This window comes from Psilocybe cubensis, chromosome 12 (assembly GCF_017499595.1).
Source record: "Psilocybe cubensis strain MGC-MH-2018 chromosome 12, whole genome shotgun sequence".
Classification (NCBI taxonomy): domain Eukaryota; kingdom Fungi; phylum Basidiomycota; class Agaricomycetes; order Agaricales; family Agrocybaceae; genus Psilocybe; species Psilocybe cubensis.
The window spans coordinates 1,915,987-1,935,088 of record NC_063010.1 but is presented as its reverse complement, the minus strand read 5'-3'; the positions used below and the strand labels follow the sequence as shown (position 1 = coordinate 1,935,088).

At 46.8% G+C, this 19,102-nt stretch overlaps 4 protein-coding genes across 4 annotated transcripts; 2 read left to right on the top strand and 2 right to left on the bottom strand.

Annotated features, from left to right (window-relative positions):
- Positions 1–74: 74 nt before the first annotated feature.
- JR316_0012565 (uncharacterized protein) lies at positions 75–1,329 on the top strand (the record flags this gene model as incomplete). Its single annotated transcript, XM_047898190.1, is given in 2 exon segments — positions 75–181; positions 195–1,329. The coding sequence occupies 2 exon segments, from the start codon at positions 75–77 to the stop codon at positions 1,327–1,329; spliced, it is 1,242 nt and encodes a 413-aa protein (XP_047743079.1).
- A 3,837-nt stretch (positions 1,330–5,166) lies between these two features.
- JR316_0012564 (Ubiquitin carboxyl-terminal hydrolase 2) lies at positions 5,167–7,914 on the bottom strand (the record flags this gene model as incomplete). Its single annotated transcript, XM_047898189.1, has 6 exons — positions 5,167–5,349; positions 5,591–6,241; positions 6,329–7,235; positions 7,288–7,349; positions 7,437–7,750; positions 7,803–7,914. 6 exons carry the CDS (start codon positions 7,912–7,914, stop codon positions 5,167–5,169), a joined length of 2,229 nt encoding a protein of 742 aa, XP_047743078.1.
- Positions 7,915–8,349: 435 nt separating this feature from the next.
- Positions 8,350–10,351, top strand: JR316_0012563 (Endo-1,4-beta-xylanase 5; the record flags this gene model as incomplete). The annotated part of the gene is made up of 7 exons (XM_047898188.1): positions 8,350–8,441; positions 8,554–8,573; positions 8,642–8,724; positions 8,839–8,935; positions 9,030–9,194; positions 9,280–9,827; positions 9,902–10,351. 7 exons carry the CDS (start codon positions 8,350–8,352, stop codon positions 10,349–10,351), a joined length of 1,455 nt encoding a protein of 484 aa, XP_047743077.1.
- A 2,631-nt stretch (positions 10,352–12,982) lies between these two features.
- JR316_0012562 (uncharacterized protein) lies at positions 12,983–14,642 on the bottom strand (the record flags this gene model as incomplete). Its single annotated transcript, XM_047898187.1, has 4 exons — positions 12,983–13,345; positions 13,406–13,526; positions 13,584–14,182; positions 14,376–14,642. 4 exons carry the CDS (start codon positions 14,640–14,642, stop codon positions 12,983–12,985), a joined length of 1,350 nt encoding a protein of 449 aa, XP_047743076.1.
- Positions 14,643–19,102: the final 4,460 nt, after the last annotated feature.

The following is a 19,102-nucleotide window of genomic DNA, read 5'->3' as shown; positions in this document are numbered from 1 at the left end:
TGCCTGCAGGCTGCACCGCCGCTGTAATCTCTACCTTTAAATTAATGACATGCGCGAGCTAGCTGGTCACCACCATGGCCCCTCTCCCCCTCATTAATCCTCCCTTACAAAATTCAAGCTTCAACCTAGACATATTCAGTATCGCTGGTTTCTTTGGTGGAGATGATGTTCTCAAATCAATGTTGACGATACAGGTATATGGGCCATTTGCTCGCACAGTATGTGAAGCAACTCCCAGACTTCAGCGACCTGCGTGAAGAACCACCAAAGACCAGAAGTACAGCAGTAACCATCATCGATATCAAGGATTTCGAACAATTAGACCACCTATCGAGCCGAAGTTCAACATTGCATCTCCTACTATCATACTTCACCATGATCAGCAGCGTCGCATGTGCTATATTCTCCCTGATCCTGTTTGACGACAAGTTCTGCTTCTCTGCCATCCTTTTTGGTACAATAATTGGTGGGGTGTCAACTTGGGTAGTCGGAACAGGCAACCTGACTCTGCAGACCGTATTCAGTCCTTCTCCTGGATCTCCTCCCGGTGACGGCGTCCTAATTGGCGAGGATTTTACTGTTCTGCGCGGCACAGAAGGTCGTGTCAATGCAATTACCAAAGGCCGATTCCACCTAAAACTAAGAGGCGCGCCAAATTATCATATAATCGGGATATGCTCCCTGCTTTACTTGCTACAATTCATTGCACAACTTTTACTCATTCCGCAAGGTCATCTCGCTGGGCAACTTATGTTTCTTTGCTCGTTTTCCATCTCTTGGATCTACAATCGTACAATCGCTTCTATCGACAAAGAGGCAATGCAAACAGAACTGCTTCGTCAATCCGTGAAGATGGACATAAAAAAATACATTTTACCCAACCGGACGAATGCGGTAGTCTTCACATGCCTTTCCCTGCGACGATCGTTGGATGAAACAGAGAAAAATCCGGTTTACTCCGATTTTAATCCAGAGGCCCTTCTTGCAACACTGCTCCCAAAAGATTCAAGAGTTTGGCGAAAATGGAGACAAGTGGTCAAAGACATTCATCTTCGAAAACAGCCACCGGAGTACTTTGACGACGCCTTGAACGAAGATGACGTAGCCGATCTCCCAGAGGATCAGCGTAAACTCCTACAAATACTTCTAAATGACGCAAATATTGGGGCACCAGGAAAAGAGCGTGGCTTGCCCGCGTGCGACCTATTTTTGCGTGGCACGCATAAATGCCATTCGGTAAATTTGCGTGACTTTCTTATCATTTTGCGTGCGAATTGTCAAACCCTGCGTGTGCATGTAATTGAAATGTGTGCAGCGTTATTGAAGTAGCGTGTTACTTGCGAGCATATTTCAGCATAAATTTCACATCTAGCACGCTATACTACGTACTGCCAGGAGTGTTATATATTGCCTGTCTAGTTATACTAAGCATTGGATTGGGACTCCAGAACAAATTGTTTAGAGTGTATTGAGGTACTCGTCCATTAAAGTTCGCTTCTTTCACTTACTAACAGGTTGAATTGTTAACAATGGTCTTCTGGATATCAATACGAGTTCTTGCGGAGTGGTGAACTCCCTCCTAACGAGCTTTATATATATATATTAAGGGCCTGATGAAACAACACCATAAGCAGTCATCATACATTTGATCCTTGCTCATTTATTTTTGGAATATATTATCTCATTTGAACATCCATATCACAATTGGAAACAGCATCAAGGCAATTATAGAGGACCGCACTCCCAATCCATCCAAGGCTTAATTATGGGAAAGTCTCACATAAAACCACAATCTCAATCAGTGATGTTCAAAATCTGCAACATTGAATGGTCCTACAGCACCAGATGTAGATATAAATTTTTGTCCAACCAAACTACACCTTTGATACATAACGTGAGTGAAAGCTACAATTGTCATGTAGCAAACATCAGTGGGACTCGGACCTGCAGTGAGCTTTTGATTGAATATATTTTGTGGAATGTGATTCAACTCAGAGACGCATAAGTTTGTACTGGCGTGCAAGAAGAATTTACCTGCGGGGCCATCGCGTGCTCCTTGCGTGTCGGATGCGTACATTTGAGTGCGATAGCGTGCTGTGTTGTCACGCTCTGTGTCGTCAAACGATATACAGTGTATGTCCAATGGATAAAATTATTTTGTTTCTCACAAGTTCCAACCAAGTTCACAGGCGTGGTGACATGATCGGACATCACCGAATATAAACCTTTGCCGGTTACAACTTACAATGCCGACGGTTGCTTTGTCTGTCGGAGATTGGTTTGAGGAACTCGCCGAGAAATACAACATGCCGAGCCATCTGATTGTGCGTATAGGACGCTAGCAATAATGTTAATACTGGAGTCACAAGAGCATAGGATTGAACTTTCTGTATCCTAGATTTCTGAATGGATGACTATTAAATAATCCAATGCTACCAAGGCAAGAATCAGGCAAATGCAGTGGCAGCACATTAAATACATATCAGTTACATTTGAACCGATACAGTACAAAAGCATCCACCATCATCTTTACGCACGAAGGAAAAGAGTACCACTGAGAAATGGTATATCCCTATGTGTGACAAAGCTGTGACATTGCGTGCAGAACACATACATATGCGTGCAGAGCACAGTTGTTGCGCGTAAATCCGTGCCACGCACGCACACGCATAAACGCACGCACGCGAGCAGCCACGCTGATTTCTGTATGCCCCAAATATTGCACATAAAATGTACCATAGTACTGACGACAGGTGTACCCTCAATTGAACATCTATTTCGACAGTGATATGGCCTATACAGATTTCTTGTGGGAAATCGGCGAGCTTATATTTTCAGTTTCCTTATTTGGCCACTTCACTTCCTTTTTCTATTCGAACCTTCAAGTTGGCAAGCCCAAGGATATTCATTATTCCTTTGGAACTAGATAGCAGCACGCCATTTACGCGCGTTACAATATTACCTGGGTGGATGGTCAAGCAGCGATTCTCTCGTCTCGAACCTCAGCCGTTTACTTCCTACGTATTCGTCTGAGGTTAGTGTTCACTTTACATTTGGTTTACTTTGTTACTTATATATTTCTGTAGCCCAATCCCTGCGTGTCGTAACTACAGGTAGCATAAATGAGCCGTTTTACTTTCTACATATTTGTCTGTGCATGTCGTAACTACAGTAACTACAATTTCTTTGATTGATGCTTTTTTCTTCAAAAAGCGTCTCTTCGGCTCCGCTCATAATAACACATCGGATTGGTTTTCCTCCTGTACATTTTCTATAGTTTTGTAGTCTTGTGCTTTCAAGCAAACCGTTGGACATGGTAATCTGCCATGCGTAACATCTGTTAACGACCTCAGGTACCTTTTGCCTCTTGAGTGATAGATTCTCTGCTGTATCTGTTTCTCCCCACTTTCCGATGAGCACCAAGAGTCATCTTAATTCTTGACAGGCACAAGGATCCTGATGCGTCTCCTCGATGTTGGATTATGATAGCACATTGTGCGATCTGTCCAACATCTGTTAATGACCTCAGGTACTTGTGCCTCTTCAAGGATGGATTCTCTTGCTGCCAACTTGACTTCATCCGCTGTCGTCTTCCTGAACACATATCGCGCATGTTAGTCTAAAATTGCAAGTAACTCGATATTTTCAACACTTTAGTTGACGATTTTCGTAACTTTGGCCCATTTTGTGATTAAATTCCTTTTGTTTAGATACGCTCTTCGATGTTTGAAACATCTGGATTCAATCTTTGCTTCTGTTATCCAAGTAACCATCTAGCTCAAAGGGGATCTCCTTTTCCAATCGTATACCACATCTTTGATCTTATATTCTTCAATGAATAGAAACGAAAATTGAATTTATTAATTTTTACATTTGCCCCCAATTTACATTTATAGGGTGTACAGGACGCCCGCTTCATTACCGCTACAATACAAACCTACGATATCTAGATCCACAACTCAAGATTCCATCGTGGAGATTGAATATTGAACCTGGACCCGGTTTGAGTTCGGCTATTTGGGCGCCAATACATTAATTAGCAGAGTCGATCCATTCCCACACTCATACGCTCATTGGACATATTTACTTGTACCGAGCGCCTCGAGGTCTTTTGGGCGCTGAGTCTAAGTGGGCCCGGAAAAGCAGTGCTTTAGTGCTGTAGTGATGTGAAAGGTGGGTGGGTGGGGATCGATGGAGACGAGACGCAGGAGGCTGTCATTTCGCTGTGTACTTGTTGGATTGGAGGGTTGTGTGAGGAGGGATGTGGGATGTGTGAATGAGGAGATGGGGGATGGGTGAATGAGGAGATGGGGTAAGTATGAGTCGTAATGACGGCTTTAAGTTTGAAAGGCGCCCGTGGGTTAATTGCGCACGTGTGTACGTAGAGACGTCAACTTGTGACTTGCGACCTCTTGCGACTTGGGGATTTGGACTTGCGGACTTGCGGACTTGGGTATTGAAATCGAATGAGGTATATGGGCCTATGGGCATATGGGCGGTCTGGTGGTAAGTCGGTGGTGTTTTAGTGCCGAAGAGATGTGTCTTCTGAGCTCTGAGAGGTATTTGAAAATTTGAAATATTGAAATAATGCAGCGATCGAGTACTTGAGTACTGAAGTACTGAGTTGCGGTGTTGGGGATGTTATAATGTCCGTTACGATTGCATGTTGTTGTTAAGATCACAGGATTGAGGAGGGCGGAGTCTGGCCTCGGATCTGACAGATATCTAAACGTTATGGTTTACAGTTTTCAGTAGGTCACAATATACTGTATAACAGAGCAGGTAAATTTAAAGTACAAGAGTATGCAAGGGAAACGATGGACAAGCGATAGTGATAGCGATATCAATAAAACAGCAAAACAGCAATTGAAATGAATATTGAGCGCGCGAGGGATTTTCTGTTTACGGCGCCTGTGGAAATTGTCGAAACTTTAGCTTCAGCTTGCTCTGGACGTGCGCGTGAGAGTCTGGATCTATATATAGTCCAGTCAAAAGTCGAGAGTGTAAAGTCGGAAGTGTAAAGCCAGCCGTCGCGTCAACATCAACGATTTGGAATTTGACATTCGGAAAGACGTCGTGTCCGTCAACTAACAACTAGCTCGTTCCTTTCCTCCATCCCCATCCCCATCCTCATCCTTACCCCCGTCCCTGTCCCCGTCCCCCTCCTCATCCTTTCCCCCGTCCCCGTCCCCCTCCCCGTCCCCTCCCTCTTCCCGCCCCACCAACTCTAACCTTCCTCCCCTCCTCATCCCTTCCCAAGAGAGGGTACAAAAGCTGTTCATCTTTCAGATGAGCGAGATAGGCGCGGATGAAGGGGTCGTAGTCGAATGTCCGTTTGATGTCGTCTGTCTGTGGTGTGATATTGTGATGTTGAGGGGAAGGAGTGGGGTGAAGTGAAGTGAAGTATCTCGTCAGCGCGTGTTCAAGTTCAATTTGGATAATCCACCACCACATTACACCCACACACACAATCACAAATCACAAAACACACACAAAAAAAGAAAAAAGAAAAGAAAAGACACAAAACACACACAAAAGGAAAGAAAAAGAAAAGAAAAGGAAAGGAAAGAAAAGCAGAAAACACACTCACATTCGCACGCACACCTTTCACAATCTCATCTTCGAGCGCGATCTTAGCTCTTATCCCATCGCGCACGCATTTTTCCCATTCGCGCGCTAGCGCTTGCGCTTGTACTGGCGCTGGCGATTGTACGGGTACCGCGCTTTTAATACCCGTCTCTTTCTCCTTCTGTGTCTCGGTCTCGGTGTCGGTCTCCATCTTCTTCTTCTTCTGCGCGTCTGATGATTGCGCGTTCGTCTGCACCTCTGAAGATTGCGTGCTGCGATCCAGGTCTAGCGACTCGGCGAGACGCATAATGTGCATATCGCGCGCCATACGGCGCGAGGCGAAGTCGTGCGCGAACGGTTTGAGTGTGAGTGGGCGGGGGGTTGATGGTGTGAGTGTGGATGTGGATGTGGATGTGTGGTTCTGCGCGTGCGTTTGTGTTTGTGTTTGCGTTTGCGTTTGCGGTGCTGTGGTTGGCTGTGGTGATGATGATGATGGTGGTGTTAGTGGAGGAGGAGAGAGTGGAGAGAGTGGAGAGGGGTCCTTGGAGGTATCGTGTGCATGTGGGTGTATATGAGGAACAGGTACCGATGTAGAGGCAGATGCAGATGGAGGGAGCGGGTACACAGGCGGTGTGAACGCCGCGTCTGCAGCGGCGAGCAGAGTAGGATCGACCTGTAAAATTTAAGGTTTAAAGCGTAACACACAATCGGTATAAGCGCGTTCCACAGCAATGCGCTTTTTCAACGAACAAAAACTCACCATCGTCTCCCATCCACTCTGCATATCCATGCCCGCGCTGCTCGTCTTCGTCTTCGGGATCGCGCTCCCGCTCAGCGCCCTCTGCAACCCCACCCAATCGCGCCTGCAAAACTCCCACTCATCCTGCGCCGCGCAATACGCATCATCCACGATAGCGAGGAGGCTGAAGCGGATGTTGCTCCCGCCCGCGGCGGAGCCGCCGTATTTGTCCATTTTGAGGCGGAGGGCGGGGCGCGCGATGTCCATCCATCCGTTATGCGGGTGCGGGTTCGTGTTATGTGGGTGTGAAGAGGAGGAAGGCAAGGGGGAGGGGGAGGTAGAGGTGGGGGAGGTGGATGATGGGGAGGACGAGGACAAGGGAGGTGGTGGGGGAGGAGGGGAAGGGAGCTCGCCGACTTCGAGCGGACCGGATTTGAGCCCGTCGAGCTCCCATACTTTCCCGTGTGCGGGGACGTACCCGATGAAGTGGTACGTCTCTTCTTCGGCTTGTTCGCCCTTTCCTTCCTCGTCCTCATCGTCCTCATCGTCTGAACCGCCGCCATCATCATCATCTTCTTCGTCTTCGTCGGGTATTTCGTCTTCGTCGTCGTCGTCTTCGTAGTCGTATTTGGACTTGGACTTGCGCTTCCGCTTCCGCTTTGCTTCCGCTCTTGGTTTGGCGTTTGCGGACGCCTTCTCCTTCTCCTTGTCTTTCCCTTTCCCTTTGCCTTTCGCATTAGCATTCGCTTTCGCAGAGCCTTTGGCCTGTGTTGCACCAGTTTTAGCGCGTTTAGCTGGTGGTGGACCATCTTTCTCCTTTTCCTTGGCTTCCTGCTTTGCTTTCGCTTTAAGACCCTTCTCTTTCTGTTTCTCCGCGTCGAGTGTGGTGATTGCGAGGTTGCTGATCGAGGATCGGATGTCCGCTGGTCTGTGGCGCATGTAAATAACATAAAGTAGTAGAGTAATATGAATAAACGTACCTTGCTAGTGAATTGTGTGCAGGGCGGATAATACGCGAATTCGTAACGGCCAGCCCGCGCATCTATCCCATCCTTCATCATTCAACACTCCCAAAACCCCACACACGCACAACAACAAAAAAAGCTCAAAAGCTCAAAAAAGCACGCACCACAGGCGACATCCGCTCCGTCTCCCTCCTAAACGCACTCAGCTCCTCTCCAAGCTCAACACGCGGGCAATTCAGCAAGACATTAAGGATGGCATGTGTCGCGCACGCGTCGTCGCTCAGCTGGTGCGCGAACCACACGCGCTCGGCGGCGGGGTCGGCGAAGTCCGTTGGGCGGTGCGCGTCCTTTTTCCAGAGGAAGCAGAGGATGAGGCCGTGCGGGTTGAGGTGGTCGACGGCCCAGGGCTCGATGTCGTAGAGCTCGATGAGCTCGAGGCCGGGGATGCCGAGGCGCCGGGTGAGGGAGGTGAAGACACCTGTGTGGGGTGAGATTGGCAGGGTGATGTGGTGGGAGGGAGAGGAGGTTACCTGGATCGGACTCGATTACGGCGAATGGGCCGCCGACGAGGTCGATGGCATTGGGAGGAGATGCTTCTGGGTGTTGTTGTGGTTGCGGTTCGTGGTGGTGGTCGAGTTCCATGGTAAGCGTCGATTTCAAAGTTGACAAATTCAAATTCAATTCAAAGTCCTTTAATGGCACTTTCCCATGCCCACCTCTCTTGCTCTGCTCTGCTCCAAGCTCCAACCCCTTTATGCTAGCAGCTACACGACCAATTCCCAAATACACCCATGAACATGAACATGAAACATCCCAAGCCTATTCGTAATTGACTCTCTTCTCCACACAGCCGGTGAATTGTCGGTGTGGGGGATGTTCAGCTGGTCCCCCGCCCTCCTGGCCCGGTCCGCTGCACCCCAGATATCCAGAACGTATATCCACTCTTGGTATCATCTTGCCTTCTATAAAAGCCTGTTCTCTCAGCCTCAGCTCAGCGCTGCTCCTAACCGAGCTCCTTGTTCCGTTCCCTTTGCCTGATACTCAACTAGTACTGCTGCCATTGGTCAAAATTGAGATATGTCGTTTCTGAAAGTATCTGGGACGAAGCTTGTGGATGAGCAAGGGAACGAGGTGATCTTGAGAGGTGCTGGGCTTGGGGGGTGGATGAAGTGCGTCTTTCTTTTCGCTATCGTTGGTTAGGGGTGTCCTAATGTACTTATGTCTCCCCTCCCTTCCCTCTCCTCTCCTCGATTCGACTCGATTCGACTCGACTTGATGCAGCATGGAGAATTTCATCACAGGTTGATCTTGATTTCTTCCTTGCAAATCTATTAGCATCAATGAGACTCACTGGGATATTGGGATATAGGCTTCCCCGGATGCGAATACCAAATCCGAGAAGCGCTCGCAGAAACAATCGGCGCTGAGAAATCAGAGTTCTTCTTCGACAAGGTAACGCTCATCTTGCACAGAGTCCACACTACTTTTTAACGCTACTTTCAAACTTTTTACTTCTACTTCTAACTTTTTATTTCTACTTTCTATTTTCTATCTACGCACGTCAAGTTCCTGGAATACTTCTTCGAAGATGCGGATGCTGCATTCTTTAAAAGTCTCGGGCTCAACTGCATCCGGCTCCCCTTCAACTACCGCCATTTCGAAGGTGCGCACCTCCTTCAAGTTGTTCTCTGGCTGGCCCTAATAACGAAACGATCAAACATTTCATTCACCATTGATATTTTGACCATCATGCTCAGACGATATGAACCCGCGCGTGCTCAAAGAATCGGGGTTCAAGCACTTGGACCGCGTCATTGACATATGCGCGCGGCATGGGATATATACGATCCTCGATCTGCACACTGCGCCGGGCGGGCAGAACACGGATTGGCACGCGGACCACGGCGGACACATCGCGAACTGTGCGTATTTTCTTTCCCCTCCTCCCCCTCTCCAACGTCCCATATCCACTGTCCACTGTCACTGTGCTGACACCCGCATATCCAGTCTGGAACCACAAAGACTTCCAAGACCGCACCATCTGGCTCTGGGGCCACCTCGCCGCGCACTACGCCTCCAACCCCTGGGTCGCAGGCTACAACCCGCTCAACGAGCCCACCTGCCCCCCGCCGCACACGCACCGCCTCATCGCCTTCTACCGCTCCATCCACACCACCATCCGCTCCAATGACGCGCGGCACACGATCTTTTTCGACGGGAACACCTTCGCGTCCGATTTCACTGCGTTCGAAGAGGCGAATGTGCATGTTGAATGGGACAATACTGCCTATTCGATCCATGATTATTCGCCTTTCGGATTTCCTGTTAGTGAGGGGAAGGGGAATGAGGTGTATAGGGGGAGTGAAGAGCAGAAAAGGAGGATGAGGAGGGGGTATGAGCGGAAGAGGGAGTGGATGGATAGGAGGGGCCTGTGTGTGTGGAATGGCGAGTGGGGGCCGGTGTATGCGCGCGAGGCGTTTGAGGGGGGCGATGTGGAGGAGGTTAATAGAGTCCGCTATCGGGTTCTGCAGGACCAGTTGGAGATTTATAATAAGGTGCGTTTGTGTCTTTTGCTTGGGTGTTAGGATATGAACGTAACGTTGAACGTCTGATTTCGTTATTGGAATAGGACCGACTCAGCTGGTCGATCTGGCTATACAAAGACATCGGCTTCCAAGGGATGGTGCACCTCCCCCCCTCAACACCCTACACAACCCTCTTCTCCTCCTTCCTCCTCAAAAAGCACACGCTCGCAATCGACGCCTGGGGCTCATCCTGGTCGTCCTCGCCCCTCCTCCGGGGCATCTACGACCCGCTGATCCAGCACATCAAGGATCATGTCCCGGAGGAGTATAGGAATTTGTATCCGCACCCTGTGTGGAAGCTTGAGGATCGAGTGGGGAGGCTGAGCCGGAATGTGCTTGTTAGTGAGTTTTTGGTGAGAGAGTGGGCGGAGCATTTTAGGGGGATGGATGAGGGGAGACTTGATGAGATTGCGAAGAGCTTCAAGTTTGAGTTTTGTGTGAAGAGGGAGGAGTTGAATGAGATTTTGAGGAGGAATGCGAAGCTTGTTGGGTGATTTGGATTTTATGGGATGGGTGGCATTGGTGTGAATGATAACGAAGAAATGCCTTCTGTGTATTATGTACGTACGTAGATATTGAATATTCTCCGAGTCAGGTCTGGTTAATTTCTGTTGTGTCTGTGAGTCTGCCCCTGCTATTTAACTGTTACTATTACTATCAGACCATAATTGTGTTGTACGCTCTGCTCTACTACTATGATTGGGTGCAATGATGGATTAGCAAATTAGGTGCATGGAATACATGGGTGCATGGGTGCATGATGCCACATGGGTCGACTTGCGACTTGGAAGACTCGGAATCGAAGAATCGAAATTCGACGTCAAGTTACCAGTTTCTCACTCGTTTACTTACTTACTTACTTGCTTACTTACTTGAAAATAGATTTAACAGACGAGACTCTTGCAATTTGTAGACTTGTCTCTAGATTCCTCTCAGTGACCGAATGGTATTCCGACAGCTCAGCTCAGGTTTTCCTCGGTCTTTCCGGCTTCTTATATGTTACTATTGGAATTTAGGAGGCCGCTAAACTGACATAGTGGTACTTATATAAGTGAATGGGTGCAAATTATGGAACTTGACTGGGTATAGTAGAAAATAAACTAAAGACAAACGAACATCATGATTTCAGGGGTTCAGAATCAATATGATTATCACCAACACGGGTTTAATGAAGACGGTTTACATTTGAAAGAGACGGACTCGATTCTCTCTGCTCTTGAGTTGAAATCACTCGTTTATTACTTGTTTTGGACGAGACTCTCGTCTCTAGACTCTCAGTGACCGGATGGTATTCCGACGCTCAAGCTTTTCCTTGGATTTTCCGGCTTCTTATGTATGTACTACGATATCATCTCGCGTTACGCGTACGGATATCGGTGATTTCATGTGGGCCTGGGACCTGGAAAATTTATGATGTTGTTGTTGTTCTCCTTTTTCCTTTACTTACTTAAGTACAATTTGTCTCAATGCATGGGGTTATCACTCATTAGCTTGTAACCTTGGTGAGAGAGAGCCTAGGAAACCATAGTACATACATAATAGTTTGGTCTCCCTCCTAAGAAGCTTAAAATACCTCACGTAAACAAAAAATCCTCTGTAGCCGCCAGCGAATGTCGATACGAAAATACCGACCGGGAATCGAGACTCTATTTCATCAGAATATCGCTTGATTACACTCAAGATCTAGCATGCAGGGTTTTCGTAGTGGGTTTGCACTGTGCAGGGTTTCGTCTGTGCAGAAATTTTAAAGTTCTCATTTTATTCCCAGACTGTTACCGTAAGTAACAGTGATCAAATTTCAGGGTCGAGTATGTTTAATTAATAATAATAAAGGCGATGGCGCTGTATCCGAGTCCGATCCTGATCATGATGGGACCTTCAATTTTCAAAGGCATCAGAGAAAAAAAGGTAAAGCTAGTTGAAGAAGATTGGGCGCTGTACTAGAGCAAACGAACGTACTTTCTATTTACTTTTTTAGTTCACTTTATCAAGTGAGTTTTTTGAGTCTTGAGTCTTGGGAGTTGCTTGGGAATATGTGAACATGCCCAAGCCGCTTGAATCAGAACTTGTTAGATTCTTAGAACCAGTATTTCGTGCCTAGTCGTAATCTCGATAAGACAATAACGTAACGAACTCGACGTGGCAAGATCGTGGTTTTTCGGTGACTGTAAAATCCTGAGCATCCCGCGAACAGTGAACGCTATACCCATATTTGACTCTGACCACCGAACCTATTGTGCTAAGTGCTTTCGTCGGTGTAGCACACTGGTGCGAAAATTAATCTTTGCCATACAAGGACAAGCACTTTGAGTTGTTTTGATGTAAGTAACGAATTGACATGAAAATGAAAGAAGCGGTCTAATAGGACTTAAGCGCAACGTTAAGCGCACAGGGCGGCGGCGGCGGCGGCCAGCGAGCGTCGGCGTCTAAAATGCCATAACTGAACGTGAGAGTCACCGTCTTTCCTGCCCTTCACCCACACCGGCCGGCCACCGATATGTACTCTCACACAAGGGAAACTGAGACAGGAGGCCCATTATGTACGTGCTAGCACCAGGGGGCACCAGGCTAGCACTATGTACAAAGCTAGCCGGCTGGCTCGTAGCCTGTGCATCTGTAAGTGCCATATATGTAACTCTCTGCCTTCTCTAGCAATGAGCATTGCCTAGTTACAACGCGGAGGACATGTCTCACTTCGGATGTTCAGACAGGTTCGGATTCAAGAGCGCATCGCGTGGCCGCAATGCGCACGCGCGCGACGCGTGGCTTGAACCGCAGTCGTTTCACTTGTGATTTTAGCAGCGATCGATAGCTACTGTCAAAGTCTCGGGACACTTGGATGCGGGGAAGGGCGGGGAAGGGTGCTGTGGCGTGTGTCACTTGCCCATTTTCGTTAGCCGAGTAAAAGGGCGAGGAGAACGAGGAAGAAATATGGAGAGAAGAGCGGCGTTGTCAGGGTTCGCTCGATATGAGACAGGAAATGCAGTTGTTCTTGGAGAGTATCGTCACTTGCTCGAGTGGTCGTTCCCGAGGGCGAACCGTGAAAGATGATGTGAAGAGAAAAACGTATAGTATAATACAATCGTTTGGCCATAGCATCACCAAAGCCGTAAAACGTCAAACCTCTAATAATTTTCGCTGTAATATTCAGCTCTCAAATAAAAAAGTGCACCATGGAGTTCACGGCCTCCTCTGTCGTCATAAGGGTTGTAGTCCGTCCCTGCGCGATAGCGGTAAACATTAAATGCCTTCCATGCGTTGCCATTCGGGCGACGGGCTTTATCAACGCGCGCGTCGATATCCAGCAGGGCAGTTTCAAGCATCGTAGGGCTATTGATAGTTAACGAAAGGGTTGCAGGTCCGGAGGACAAGGCGTCAGCGTCAATGTCCATGGATGAAGAAGAAAGGACATGTTTAGGAAGCTCTTTGGTAGTACCGCGTGACGTGAGCACTGCTATTGCGTGCGTCTTGGGGTGTATGGATTGTACCTGACAATATTTTGAGATTACTAAAGACTAGAATGAAAGGAGAAGCGGGAACGGGCTTACGATGACATCTTTCTCAACCACGATATCTAGCATTGAGAAGGTGCGTTTGTACGCAATCACATCACCTACGCGAATGACTTTTCGTTTAGCTAGAACATTTAATTTTACCTGACTCGCACCGCTTTGAATAATATCTAAGTAAGGTTATGATTGAATTTTACAATGAAAGTGAGCTTACCCGGCTAATGCACCAGAAAGTGCGGCGGATCCAGACCCAGCAGGCACGAGCTCAGCGGCCACTGATGGTGTAGACACTGGATTGTCACGCTCCCAGACCTCGTCTTTCCATGGAGCGGCAAGTTTACCTGATATGATTCCGTCTGTGTACTCTGCAACTTTTCGTGCGTGTGTGTCGGAAAAGTAATTGAGATATAGATGGTCCTGGAATGTTCGAAGAGCGGCATGGAAGTGGGAATCGGTGAAAAAAGACAAGGAAATCTCAGAGGAAGAAAGGGGATGTGTCGGCATGAGCGAATTAGATATAGAATTCGGAGCAGAACATGTGTTGGAGTCGGACGGCATGGATTGTGGGAGAGAATCGTCATCGACGACCATCGCATTTTCTTGATCCTTCCCATTCTCTGTTGGCATATCCACTGATCTGGCTCCAACCATCTCTTTCGCTCGCTCCACCTTCATAGATAGGCCCTCCAGCGCTGGGTGATCCTCACCGAGGGTCTCCCGCCAATCTTTGAATGCTGTCGGGGGGAGCAACGACTTCAAATGCAACTTGGCGTCTTCAGAGAGCACCTCCCATGTATTAGCATTGATGATGTCCTATATCAAACCCAAATATGGATGAGAACTTTTTATCAGTTCAATTTTACCCTGCAACCTTCATTCCTTGAATTTGAAGCGACAAAGCGGACCGAATGAACGAGGAAAGGGGAAGCGATGAAACATATGGATGCAGAAAACCGGCGGATGTTCAACACATGGGCATGGGTGGATTGCTATTCTATGCACTTACGTTCATATCCATTGATACCAACTGGCTTTTCGAACTCTGCATAAGTGTTTTGAAAAATTTCTCATGGTTGATTGGTGGCCCTGCAGTTTTAGCTCTTTCTTCCCCATCCGGTGCAGTCTTGCGCTTGTAGACTCGTGCAGGACGCGTAGTAGGACTCGGGTTTGTGTCGTTTCCGGATGGTTCTTCTTCTGCCTTCGGTTCCGGTAATGGTACGATGAGCTGTGGCGCCTTAATCGGCGCGCGGGTGTTACGGCGTGGCCTATCCATCGTCCAGCCAATGCTTTGAACGCAATAAGTTCAAGATATCAATTGAAATCGAGGCTCCCAGTTTGTGAGGTGATACTTGAACTCAGAGAGAGGTTTAATGATACTGCAATTTGTTGAAAATTGAACAGAAATCTTGAAGGAGCAGCTGAGTCGTGGTTTGGTTCAAGTTTTGAAGTCGTTGAATATCAGAAAGTCTGTGACTGTGTCGTGTGTGACCGGAAGTATTTGTCAGCTGCCGATATGCCGTACCATTTGACGCCCCTAAAGACCCCTAAAGGCTAACGGCCGCTTAGTGAAAATTCCTCAAAGTGTAACGGATATGCAACATTTCAAGAGTGGATTTTTATATCGTACCTAGGGGTTTTACAGAAGGGTCTCCCCGGAAGTATAAATACACACACCATAGATACTCTCAAGGCGGTGAGTAGTGACCATGTTTTAACCTCAATTCAATAACAATTGAGAGAATCATTGAACTGACATCGATATTCTATCTCATCCTTCATTGGTAGTGGCGATGAGATTTCTTTCTTCCTCCATTGCAGTATAAACTCCCTGTGACTGGGAAACGGCTATGTCAAGTTTGGGAGCTCATTGGATGTGTGTTACAAGATATTAGACGGAGAAAAACCCAGGCACCAAGAATAGGCATTGTCGATGCTTGCGCATATTGAATGCCTTCCAATACGCACTCGGGAATGGCGATCAAAAACCATTTTCCAGACTGTTAAACAGTTAAGGCATTCTCACATCTGAAGCACTCTCTGTAAGTCAAACTCGTCCCCATTCCATCAGAATGTTGTACGCAAAGGACTGACGGACCGGGGAACCTAGATTGGGATGCTTTTTGGCAGTCCGAAGCTCTTGTAATCACTAATTTTTTCGTATGTATGACGCCAAAGCGCTTTTTAAAAATATACAAGGCCGTATTGAGCTAAGCTAACTCATCGTACTTACGGATCACTCAGGATTTGCAAAGCTACAAAATCCATCTGTTCAAGTATGCACCAGCTGGCTGGGACTGTTATTTTAATTTGAGCGTGCACATGCTGAAAGAAAGTTTGTTAATGAAAAGGTGCCATCCAAATGAAGTCGGATGTCGTTTGAATATGACAGAATTTGATTCCTTCACAAAGTAAGTCCCTACACATTACTTCATTTGAACTGTCACCATCGAGGGTCTGGCAGAACAGAGAGTCATGCGGTGGTGTAAATGATACTGCATTCCAACAAATTTTCCAGCTTCCAAATGGTAATGAATCCAGGTACAAACAAGCTACCTTACTACAAGTGATCACGAGTCTCTCAACTTGAAACTATTTAGCGATTGGCAGCAGAAGAATGATATAAGGACATGAATGGTTCTACACGGAGTAGTGGTTCTAGAAAACTTCGAATGACCCATTTAATTCTTTGACAGAGCATACACCTGATACTTGTTCGAACAGGGTTGACAGACCACAGGGAGGAGATCATTAACTAAAAAAACGTTCGAGTCAGTAGCGACAGAGATTATATCCATTTGTAAACTCCAGCTGTACTCCTTAAAATGTGGGGCAATACAGTTCGGCGTTGTGGGGAATGTGTAACGCCTGTTTACCAGTGCAAACAACCCATCCAATGGTTGGCAACTACACCATAATAAAAGTCGATTTAAATGAGGAAAAGTCATGAAATTGGACATACGGAGTAGACCGCTCCATTTTCTGTAAGTAAATTGGGAGCATTAGCAGAACTCGCTAATTGCAACCATGTTTTGCGACGGGTACAATTTTAATCGACTGAAGACAAATGGAAGGCAATAGTAAAGCTTCGGAGTTTCCGATGTTCCAAATAGCATTTTTTTATTGTTAGTCTCTTTGACGACTTCTAACATGTGGGTGAGCGCGCCATACCGGAAGATATAGTGCTATCTACATCCACATCCGATTATTCCACACTGGCCAAAACTGGCCGCTTCAGCGCTCGAATAATTTCTTACACTTTCCAGGCGTCCCGGAATGTCCGAAACATTTTCTTCTGAGTATCCAAATTACAGGAAATAGTTCACTACAAAATGCAGGAAGGCGTTTTTCTTTGACCGCCATGAACATTGAGAAGACGGCAGGCGCGGCGGCAAGCGGTTTCCAAAATTGGCGCCATTGGTACAGTTAATTACTTTCTATGGCATTTGGTGGTTCCCAGATCCGATGACACCGGCGGTACCGGTGTCCAAAATGGCACTGTACACAACCACGAATCGGCACGTAGTACCATACGTCAACATCGTCGACATTGAGCATAATTTTGAGTTTTATCACTGTAGAAAGAAACAGGAGAGGAATGCACTGATGACCATTAAATGTCACTTTTCTCCGGCCCTCGGGAGCTTAAAGTTGGAATGTTATGGAGAAATGTTGAACATGGACATGAGCGACGGTGACTCAGTTGTGGACGCAAGAAAACAAACGGACTCAAACACCGTATGAGAATATTGCACTTTCTCCACATAACTATTGGATTTGTGTTGTTGCCCAGATCGTGAGGATCGACGAAATTGCACAAGCGCTCAAACGGGCTAAACCATTACTGGATAAAATCCATTAGGTCTGTCTTTCCTGCGACCTTGCATTGGGTCCGATATACTAGAGCTGGTCTTGAGATAGACTTCATTTTTGTAACGGGTGCTTTATTGTATGGGCTGAACTACTACTTGCTTGGGATGTCCATCCATTTACTTTGACAAGGAGGTTGTATATCTCCATACAGCATATCCAGTTGAGTTGAGGTCTGCCACACTTCTTTTACAGACATTCTGATATGATATTTTTGTGGTGACAGTTCTGTTTTTACCCCGTTTTCCCGCAGAGTCGCCGCATTCAGGTATTGTTTACTGATGGGCTTCGTATCCTCAATCCACTGGAAGATTCTGTTCGACCCGGAGTTAAAAAATTCTGGCTATCGTCAGATAATATTGGACAAACTTTGCTGCCGTGTTACCTATGCTGTGGTCTTTGTAGATATGTTGTGTTTCTGTCCTTTCTGTCGTCAAAGAATGGTGTATCAGAATGACTGAAACAGGTGAGACACGTCGGGATCATAGCTTTTCAGCCTCCGTCAGCTTCTCCCACAAATGTACCGTTTCCCTCTGTCTGCACCGCTATTCTTAAGCGTTACTCAATCAATCAATCACGAGTCCAACTTGCTACAAACTTGAGTCTTGAAGTCCAGGTTTGACAGCGTTTAAAAATATAGTCATCATGCATCATGATTTGAACGTGAATTCAAATTGAATGAACGGTAAATTGAGAACGAATTGGAATTCAATAATCCCTGGGCCTGTATCATTGACATATACACGGATCCGAGAGCTTATATTGAGACAAACTTTGTAAAGGGCTGTAGCTTGAAGTTATAGGTTCGGAGCATAGGATGGGGTCAAGGTTTTGAACATTATAGAGTGTTATGGGAGTGTTTAGTTGATTTACGTTGCATGTGTTGACAAACTTCACGGGGACTGTAGATCACAACAATGTATATTAAGATCTAGTCATTGACCAAGTGTGCCGCCGACGAGCCTGGCGATGGTCCGATACCTACTACTTGTGCACTTCCTAGAAAATTTGGAGTTCATTCTGAAGGCGTTCTAGTCAAGAGAATACTCGGACCGGTCGTTCTAATTGAATATAACACCAGCTTCTATCATCCGTACCCCACTGTAGCCTAAAGTTAGCCTAAAGTGAGGATCCGGTAACGTTAGAACTTTGACGGATGCACTTCGATAGCTTAGACATAGATATTCAGGCGTTCAGTAAGGAACTTCTCAGGGTGAATTGACGTCGCGAGAACGGGAAGCCTCTGGATGTCGACGCAGTCCTTACTCGTCGCACCCTTCATAGAACCCGAACATGATCCCCACGCGATAATGCTCAGTGGGCGAAGCCTCGCTGAGCCAGCCTGGGGCACTCGCTCCGCTCTAGCCGTGGCCCGACCTATCCGATATTCCGTTTTCTCTGGGTATGAGTGTCAAATGAGTAACGTTATTTTTAAACCGTCAGCTTGAGAACTCGAAGTGCGGTCGTGAAGATCATGAAAATCGGCTTGGGATCAAGCCGCTGGCTAGGCTCAATCAAAATTCTAAAAATAGTTCGTGTTTTGCTCTTGGAAGTTCTTGGAGAACCGACCTCCTTGTGGATGGGCAGATCCAGAATTGTTCGTATCCAGGCTCCAGGTTACAGGTAAATGCGGTAAAGCCCAGACGTTTTGTCCAATTTTTGTTACGTTATGAGTTTGTTTTCATTTTGTGTGGATGTTGTAAGTAATTACAGAACGAAGCTATGCCAAGTAACGACGAAAATTAGAGAATAAAGTAATAACTAGGTTTCCCGTGGATGGTGGTAGGAAATGCAGATTTTGTTTGATCGATGGGTGGGTGCGAGTTTTTAGGCAGGTCCGTGTGCTAATACGAAGAAAGTAAGGAA